Raw genomic sequence first — 10,029 nt, 5'->3', positions numbered from 1 at the left:
TTCTGTCAGACTGACCTAATCCTCCTTGACACCTCCAGCACCCTGTTCTGTCAGACTGACCTAATCCTCCTTGACACCTCCAGCACCCTGTTCTGTCAGACTGACCTAATCCTCCTTGACACCTCCAGCACCCTGTTGTCAGACACCTCCAGCACCCTGTTCTGTCAGACTGACCTAATCCTCCTTGACACCTCCAGCACCATGTTCTCTCGTTACATAGGAACAAACATGGCAGAGTGACAACAAACAGCCACAGGGCTGGCAGTAGACTTAGTGTGTCCCTCTCTCATTGGTCACATTCCAAGAAAAGTGTTCATCATAACATACACCCACATGCCCAACAGTTTCCTCTTTTTGTACAATGACTCTTGCTCATTCACATTCCTGGCCTCATGCTACCTCTGGTGTTCTCTGAGCAGTTACAGAAACATCTGCTGCACACTGGCTGCGTCTCAAACAGCAACCTGTTCCCTATGTTGTGCATAGAGCCCTATGGGATTCTGATCAAAAGTAGTGCACAATATAGGGAATAGGATGCCATTTAGGGTGTTCACTCTGCCTGGCCCTCCGTCACCAATCATAGGCAATGGAGGGCGAGGGGGTGAGAGAAGAGATGTTTTTTATTTTTTTTGCCAGGCTCTCTCCCAGGAGTTCTGACTAATTGTCCCCAGACAAGAGTCACCAAAACGTAACAGTACGCAAGCCAAGAGCCCTGAGACAGCGGAGCAGAGCCCTGAGACAGCGGAGCAGAGCCCTGAGACAGCGGAGCAGAGCCCTGAGACAGCGGAGCAGAGCCCTGAGACAGCAGAGCAGAGCCCTGAGACAGCAGAGCAGAGCCCTGAGACAGCAGAGCAGAGCCCTGAGACAGCAGAGCAGAGCCCTGAGACAGCAGAGCAGAGCCCTGAGACAGCAGAGCAGAGCCCTGAGACAGCAGAGCAGAGCCCTGAGACAGCAGAGCAGAGCCCTGGGTCATAGGTAAGCTCTACTCTCTCACACTCTGAGTGCTCATCCATCCCACCAGTCCAGGGCCAGGCAACACTGCTGCTGGCTCAATGTTTGTTCAGTGAGGGTGAATTGATGGATTAGAGGCAGTGAGATGGCCTGTGACACAGCTCTGGACAGAGAGGCTGCAGGATGGAATATTGATTTGGCAGGGCTATGCTGGAAACCATATAAATTGTGTGCGAGGCTTCCACTGGCTATCATGTAGAAATGTATTTTAATCAACCCCACAATGTCAATAGTAAAATATTTAATCAGGGCTTCAGCACTAGATGTTCAGTACAAACAAAGGATGGATTAACTGTTCTGCCTAGAGCCGGCGATTGTAACCGGTCTGCAATTAACAGCAGTCAGCCTTCTCTCTTCTCCTCTCTAGAGCCCTTCATCTGATGCACAACCATGACAATTACAACACAACACAGGCTGCACACAGCCCCAGACCCATTACTGTAAGATGCTCTGTCATTCTTTGCAAATAAACAGTGTGTGTGTATGTGAGAGAGAGTGACCACAGTTTCCTCAGGTTACAGTTACACCCTACAAGTGTGACAGGCATAGTCAAATAGGGGAAGCAATAATGGCTAACACAAATGCTTATCGAAAGACATTATAACATTGGAGTATTGCAGACTCTCCTTTCAAATGTCTGGGACAGTGAAATGTTAAAGAAATAGGTTGTATCATAGAATATAAGTAATCAACTTACAAATGATCTGATATGTAAATGCCTGGTTTGGCACACAGGAGGTTATTGGAGAAGTCAGTGCTGCTGCTGTATGCACTACAGTCAGTCAGTCCACACAGGAAATCAATGAGCCAGTTAATTAAGTGCAATGAAACACTCTAGGCACCAACACCAGGAGAACTGGCCTTGTGTATCATAGCAACACATAGCAGTAACTTGCTTCCCTAGCTACAACATAACCTTGCACTTCTGAAATTGCAAGTTCAAAATCAGACTAAACCGTCATACATACATATAAGTAATCATTTCTAGGCTACAGTAAGGCAATGTCAAAGGTCAGCATACAACTCCATTTTTTTAGACTCTGCGATCCTTAGCCCTCAAGTCCATGCAACAATCTCACAGAATCACCACGGCCCCATTACACAAGGTTGTGAGCTTGCTGATATGAGGCCATTACCTTGAAGGCGTTTCAACACATGCCTATTAGACTAAGTGCCAAAGATTACAGCCAGCCCAGGTCAATACAATCAAACTATGACTCTAAGAGAGGGCAACAGATAGCCTAGTGGTTAGAGCGTTGGGCCAGTAACTGAATGGTTGCTAGATCGAATCCCTAAGTTGACAAGGTAAAAATCTGTCATTGTACCCCTGAACAAGGCAGTTAACCCAATGTTCTTAGGCCGTCATTGTAAATAAGAATTTGTTCTTAACCAAATTGACTAGTTAAATAAAGGTTAAATAAAATAAAACATCTACGGCAGACAGCGTCAAATGTCATCCATCTAATGTATCCAGGCCTACAAGCATAGATGTCTTACCTACGGCTGGAGCATCGTACTCATCTCCCAGCAGGATCTCTGGGGCAGAGTAGGCCAGCGAGCCACAGCTAGTGGTGAGCTTCTTCCCTGGCTGAAACTTGTTGCTGAAGCCAAAGTCAGTGAGCTTCACCACTCCCTGCTTCTCAAAGAACACCACATTCTCCGGCTTGAGGTCACGGTGCACCACATGCAGCCGGTGGCAGTAGGAGATGGCATGGACGATCTGGGCAAAGTACTTCTTGGCCAGCTCCTCGCTGAGGCCCTCCTCGTGCTTCATGATGTAATCGAACATGTCTCCTCCGTCGCCCAGCTCCAGGATCAGGTAGAGCTTGGTCTGCGTGTCGATGACTTCGTAGAGCCGGACAATGTTGGGGTGCTGTACCAGCTTCATACAACGCACTTCCTGGAACAGGTGACCCGTGGCAACTGTGTCCAACTTGGTCTTGTCGATGACCTTGACCGCCACCTTCTCCCCCGTGAAGACGTGGCGCGCCAGTTTGACCACGGCGAAGTGGCCCCGGCCCAGCGTCTTGTCCAGGTCATAGAGCCCTGCAATCTTGCCATCATACCCTCGTTTGAAGCCTGCCATGGCTGGGGATGGGTTTTAAGCAGTCTTGTGGGTCCACTTTACTTCAACACGTTGGATGTTAATTTCGTGCCCATGATGTCCACTTCCTAAGAGTAACAATGAGAGAAAATGACATCAGAATTTCAACAGAACAAATCTTCACTTAAAAGTGACTTGAAGGAAATGAGGCCTACCGCCTGACTCAAACCTTCATTGCGGAACATCTCACAGATTTGTACTGGGTTGTGATCATTACTTCAAACAGTTGACAAACATTCTGTTTTGCAACAGAAATGACCATTTCTATTGGGAAGGTTCAGCAAACAGTTAGGGCCCTACCTGTCCAGTAGATCTGTCCAGTAGAAACGCTAGTTTTCATTGCAAAACATAACGTTTTGCGACTGTTTGGAGTAATGATTACACCCCTCAGTTTCTGTTGTTCAACAAAAACAAAGCCAAGGGTCTAGCAGTGAAGCTCGTAGATACATGAAGAAAAACTCAAAATTAACTTACAAAAGGGTTGATTTAATATATGTAACGTTTAGCCTTACAGACCCACTGAGTTTCAAAGTTGCAAGGAATTTGGACTGACAGGAGAATTGTGTTGAGCTTATTTGCAGGTTCAACTGGTAGGATTTAGTTAATGTAGCCATTAACCCCACGTGGGTTATTATAGTCAAAGACGTTCCATCATTCATAATCAATGGACGCTACAGTATTTCCTTCTTGAACATGTAGCCATAACATACTAGCCATAATATTACTAAATACCTAGCTAGCTACAATGACAATGTAGCTGTGAATTGAAGCCAATACTGTACTACTAATGCATGTATACAGGGAACATGACTACTAGTTACATATAGGAAAGTATTTAGTGATGTAACATTATTTTAACTACCACACAATTGCTAAATGGGATCAGGTCAGGTGATTTGGTTGTCATGACAAGATACAGTACAGTAGCTAGCTCACTAATTTAGCTAGCTAGTTAGCCAATTTCAAGTGGCTAAAAGTTAGTTAACTAGCTATTTGACATGATTATACTTGGCTAGCTAATGTTTAAGTTAGTTAGTCCATGAAAGCAGTTGGCTAGTTAGCTAACGCGTAAACTTCCATCACATAAGACAGAGAAACAGCTTGATAGGCCTGTGTTAGCTACGTTACCGCACTAGTGCCTCGTTCATTCACCGAGTAACGCGTTAGCTATCTAACAACAGTAGCTAGCAAACGTTAGCTAGTTAAGTAACTAGGTATTACTGGGTAACAACATATTTTGTCGTTGGATAAACTCATGTTGCGGCGCCGATTTAATTGTAATTTTCTCAAATAATTGTATGAACGAACGTTGGTTAACGTGAGTTTAGCTAACGTAACCTCAAATATACTGATAACTAACTAACCCTAGCTACAAGCTAGCAAGCTAACAACGGCTGGTCGGACTTACCACTCTCTCTCCAGTAAACATCAAGCCGAAATCTTCAGCTAGCTAGTACACTGGATGATAAATAATGTCCTTCGTTCTACCCCCGATAAAGTTTATTATTAGCTAATTGTATCCTCCTCTGTTGCGATTACCAATGACACTTACACGGTGCCTATGCCCAAACCTCATCAGTGAAACAAGGCATTGCAACGTTCCTGGGATTGAATTGCATCTCTCGTCGAAATCATTCTCCTCCCAGAAACTGTTGCGGCGGCGCCGTAAGTGTTCGGCGCATAGAGATAGATGGAAGACTAATGTTTGTATCTGTGCCATTGTAGGGTATGTGACAGCATGGGCAGCACCATTGAGACTCTCTCAATTTTAAAGTAGTCAGTTTCTTCTTCACGATTGACTGATCCCTCCTGGTGACCCTGTTGGAATCATGTCCATGAAGTTAGAAGTCCCACCCAGTAGACTACATTAAAGTGGTGGAAGCCCTCAATGGCGCTGCCCATGCTAATAAAGCATTTTGGCCACTACTAGGCCTCTATCATTCTCTATGGTTGGGCATCAACCGCATTAATTTCTGACGTCAATGAAACGTAGCTAGCTGGAAATAATCCCACAATGGTCCATACCAATGAAGAGGTCCGCAATAATAAGTGTATTTCACCAAGGCAATATGTGAAATAATACACATTAGTAGTTAAGCACATCAATACTGACGCAATAATGGACCTCAAATGTCATGAAAATAACCAGGAAAAAAAGCACAATAGCCAACATCATCATGAGGCTGTATGTATGGCTTGGATATTCTGCCCTTGTTATAGCTAGCTATAGTCCAAAACAAGCATGCATACAAACATACACATCTAATACACATCGTATGACCATTGTCTTGTGCATTTCTTGGTCAGTGACATTTCTGCAAAAGAAATCTGACAATACCGCAAATAACGGTAGATTTCCATGACTGTTAAATATGAGACTGTGCTGCCCTCTAGTGGCTGACAGTTTTTTACTGTAATGTATTATTTTTGGTAGGCTACACAAAAGCCAGTTAGGCTTTGCATAGAATAGTATATTGTCACTTTTTTCTCATTAGTATATATAAAAAATCCACAGCTTGTGTTTTATAGACTAATGGTGTTCTAGATAATCTGCTCTCTACACAAAGTGGATGATTTGTTTCAAGTATGTGTTGCATTTACCTTATGGGAACTCAGAAGGGTAGTGTTGAATTTACAATAAATACACCAGGCTAGAATATTAAGATAGCAGTAGGTGGATAGTTTATCAGGTACTTTACCAGGAAAAGGGGTGTTTCTTGTAAATTGTACCTCTGTCTCTCCCAGCTAGGCTATTCGGGCACACACTACTACATGAATTGAATTTGAGTCACAAATGGCTCTCTGGTTAAAATAAGTGCACTAAATAGGGAACGGAGTCGCTTCATTACCATACTCTCTGGACACCTCTACCCGATAGCATAATACATCCGTACCTTCTGCACATGTGATACTTTACACACACATGTTTGTACATAGCTCCGGTAGCTCCATTGCTGCTTAGCCCTCTGTTCCTCAATTCCACTGTCATGCAGCAAAATATATGGGTACCGTTTTGAAATCTTACTTGGCTTAAACTTTTTTTCTTTTTTTTTACCGACTTTTCAAAAAGTGATTGTGTATTTGGGGTCTTAGTCAAATTAATTATCTATATACTGCAAAAATGCAACTTTTCATCTGTTCTTGATTTGTAAACGTGCATTTGAAGTTTTCCGCATGTGTTCGAATCAATGTGCGAGTTTGATTGAATTCTTGCGTCTAAATTTTGGGCGGTAACTACAGTATGAAACTTGAGGCTGTCCTTAGTTGAGAATAAAACATTTTTATGGTGTGCAGGTGTATCTTTGGTGTGGACAGTCAAGAGGGGGAGGCTAACCAACATTTTTTGCTAGCATCTTCCCCATCTGCCAGTGCTGTTCTTTAAAGTGAGTAAGACTAACGTTAGCGTGGTCAACTTGATTAAAAGCTAGTTAGTAGGTTTATCTAGTTTGAGGTTTTGCTACCATCTCACATGGCAGCAAATTAGCAAAAGTTTACCGACCAAGCCAGCATGTCAAACGAATGAACAGCTAGTTAGTAGCTACTAACGTTGTTTGAAACGTATGTTACAAGGTAGTTTCCTATCTTAACATTAGGTCATTCTTAGATTGTCACTATAACTACCAACTAACGTTATGCTTTTGTTCCATTGCAATATATCGGTCTCCCTATTGAGTGTCTCCACAGGAATGTTTCAGCAAACAGACGCAATGACTTCACCAACAGAGAAAATCGTGCTGAAAAGCACCTCAACAGTTTCCCTCAACGATCGGTGAGACTACCATTAGCCAGTGGTGATGAGTTTGCAGAGGCCACCTCCTGTACTCCATATCTTGCTCAGTCATAACAGGGTTTGCAATAAGTGTCTTTTCTCTTATCAGTCTTTCTTCCCCCTTGATACAACATTCAGAGTCCAAGGCCAAACTGGTCTGCTTGCTAGACTACTAGCTACAGCTGGATAATTGGGGGACTTCACCCATGTACACATGTGCATTGTATATGGAGGGCCTGATTGGTGTCAGTTTTGCCCCAGCTAACACACCTGACTTCAATAATCACCTGATCGTGGTCTTCAGTTTAGAATGACATTTGATTTAATCAGCTGTGTTTGCTAGGGATGGAGAAAGTGACACCAATCAGGCCCTCGACTGGAATAGCCCACCCCTGGTATAGGCAGTAAGGGCAGGGTAACGCAACTACATGGATACAGTAGTATGCTAAGCAGTATGTTCTTAATTAACACAGGAGTCTGCTGATGGGAGGACGGCTCATAACAATGGCTGGAACGGAGCGAATGGCATCAAATGCCTTGAAACCAGGTGTTTGCTGTATTTAGTAACATTTCACTAATGTCACTCCAGTCATTACCATAAGCCCGCTCTCCCCAATTACGCCGCCACCAGCCTCCTGTGGTTCTTAAACCCTCCATCTCCTATCCTATATCACCCTATTCGACTGAGGGCCAAGTGTCTGCAGGTTCACTCCCATGTACTTGATCAAGTAAAGTCACAGATCATTTAGGAACTCCCCTCACCTGGTTGTCTAGGTCTTAATTGGACATATTTCAAAGGTAAGGTACAAACCAGCTGACACTCGGCCCTCCATGGAATGAGTTTGACACCCTTGCCCCATTCTGTCCTCCTTTATCCCTCAACCCCTGCTCCTCCAAGCTTCACGACCATGCTGAACAACAAGCAGCTGGAACCCGTGGCTGTACGAGTCAACATGCAGCAGCAGCAGCAAGTGGCCAGTGTCCGCAACAGGAGACTGGCTCTGCAGATGGAGAACAGGACCTCTGTGCAGGCTGCCCTGCAGCCCAAGGTGAGGGACCTAACCATCCACTTTTCAACCTCTCTAGGTTAGTTAGTTTGATTAAGTGTCACTAGTCCAGGGCTGCATTCAGTTCAGTGCAACATTCCATGACAGTTTGTACTGAAGGGCATGTTTCCCCAAAATGGTGTGCACCACTTTGGTGGGTGTGGCTATTTTGAAATCACAACGTGTGCAGCACACACCATACCATCTGACCATACAATTTGATTTGATTGTATCAGTCACATGCGCTGAATACAACCGGTGTTGACCTTACAGTGAAATGCTTACTTATGAGCTCCTAACCAACAATGCAGTTTAATTATTAAAAAAATAGAATAAGAAATAAAAGTAACAAGTAATTAAAGAGCAGCAGTAAAATAGCAATAGACTATATACAGGGGGGGTACCGGTACCGGTTAGTTGAGTTATCTCCCTCTGCGCCACCATAATCACACTGTTCTTCAACTTGTCGTTTCCATTGAATTAAAAGCTGACGCACCCCAGATCAGAACTACCCCAGTATCACTATTTATTTTCCTTTTTCATCAGAGAAATTAAGAAGTGGACTAGATTAGAAGCATTGAAAAGTTCATTTGAATTTTGAAACCAAGGGCGCCACCTCCTGGGCATGTCATGTCTTGACTTTCAGTTCATCTATTGAATTGAAATGGAATACACCCAAACTCTGTTGGTACGTTCCAATGTCCCACAGAGCCTGAAGCAGCGCCTGGGGAAGGGCGATGTCCTGGCAAGGCTAGGTCGGCCCATGGGGACCCTGATGCGGGGGGCCACCAGAAGCCAAGGGTTTGCTGTAAGGGGACTGCGAGGAATGCATCGAGGAGGTTTCGGAGTGTGTGGAAACAACAGAAGGGGCTTTTTCAGAGGTGGCTATGCTTTCAGAGGTGGGTGTACTGTTTTTCAACTGTAACACAGTTGGAGCCAGTTTAACTTTGTATCCCTCTCTCGTTCAGGTGTGAATCAGATGCGTGCCCGGGGAGGGGTGACTAAGCTTAGGTTTCGTCAGGGCTTGAGGTTGCAAGGTGGCCAGCTGAACGATGCTGGAGTGCTGGTTAGCTGCGGAGCCAGGAATGAACTGGGCCTGAGAGGAAGAGGTGAGAGTACTCTCTTAACTGTGTGTACTCTGCCCTCCCTTCTCCCACTGCCCTCGCTCATATCTTGTCATCCCTACCAGGCAGAGGAGCTGGTCTGGGCTTGCGGGGCCGGGGATGGTTCCGAGGCATGGGCAAACCTGAAAAAATCCCCACCAAAGAGGAGCTGGACAACCAACTAGACAACTACATGTCAATGACCAAGAGCCACCTAGACGCAGAGCTGGATTCCTACATGGCCATGGCAGGCTCCGACTACATGGAGTAGAACCCTGCTGGAAGACGGGTAGGCAGCATCAACAAATGCACTGAGGCTGTCCAGGGGTGATTCATTAGTAGAACTACCCCTCACTGGAAACAGATGGATGTGACAACCAGGGTCTCTGGCTTACTCAGAACTATTGTTAGAAGCACTATTTGTGAACAAATATGTGGTGGTACACACACAAGCCCAGAAGCCTGTGTTATGTGGCTGAATTGGAGCTCTCTAGAGTCATACTTGAACTGTTATGTTCTTTTCATAATTTATTCATTTATAAGCTTAGCTCAGTGCTGAGCAGGGTGGGCCTAAGAAAGAAGTGTGAAGGTCTGCAGGACTTGTCTAAGAAAATAATGACTTGTTCAGTAAAATCACAAGCCAACCAATTATCTTTGCTCAGGTACATTGTGGGTTTGTCCAAGACACTTCACACTATAGATGTCATGTGTTTGCTACAATGTTATGTTACTTTCAAAACTGAGTTTATTTTTTTATTTTGTGTCATTTATTTGTGACAGACTGTATTGTATGTACCTCAGCTAGCCAGGTTTGGCTGCATTGTGGATTTATATAGGAATGTTGATTTTAGTTTAGCTGAGAGAAATTGCCACCATTTGTAGTAAGAGGACTAGTTATCCAACCAGTTCCTGTCAGAATGTTTTTTTGAGAATGAATGGCCCAACTGTTACAAATATTCTTAAGCGTTTTGATATGCTCAACATTGTTTTAATAAA

At 44.3% G+C, this 10,029-nt stretch overlaps 1 protein-coding gene and 1 pseudogene across 1 annotated transcript; one reads left to right on the top strand and one right to left on the bottom strand.

Annotated features, from left to right (window-relative positions):
- Positions 1-616: 616 nt before the first annotated feature.
- LOC139404848 (SNF-related serine/threonine-protein kinase-like) lies at positions 617-4,732 on the bottom strand. The gene is made up of 2 exons (XM_071147383.1): positions 4,524-4,732; positions 617-3,183 (listed from the first exon to the last, which is right to left on the bottom strand). The coding sequence occupies exon 2, from the start codon at positions 3,095-3,097 to the stop codon at positions 2,465-2,467; it is 633 nt and encodes a 210-aa protein (XP_071003484.1). The 5' UTR covers positions 3,098-3,183; positions 4,524-4,732; the 3' UTR covers positions 617-2,464.
- Positions 4,733-6,398: 1,666 nt separating this feature from the next.
- On the top strand, positions 6,399-10,015 carry LOC139404850 (chromatin target of PRMT1 protein-like; annotated as a pseudogene).
- Positions 10,016-10,029: the final 14 nt, after the last annotated feature.

The sequence above is a fragment of the Oncorhynchus clarkii genome, unplaced genomic scaffold (genome assembly GCF_045791955.1).
Source record: "Oncorhynchus clarkii lewisi isolate Uvic-CL-2024 unplaced genomic scaffold, UVic_Ocla_1.0 unplaced_contig_10956_pilon_pilon, whole genome shotgun sequence".
NCBI lineage: Eukaryota > Metazoa > Chordata > Actinopteri > Salmoniformes > Salmonidae > Oncorhynchus > Oncorhynchus clarkii.
The sequence above is the reverse complement of the archived record's forward strand: the minus strand, read 5'-3'. Positions and strand labels throughout refer to the sequence as shown.

Bases quoted from the DNA above. Each gene is read 5' to 3' on its own strand.
- LOC139404848 (XM_071147383.1), bottom strand. From the start codon at position 3,097: ATGGCAGGCTTCAAACGAGGGTATGATGGCAAGATTGCAGGGCTCTAT.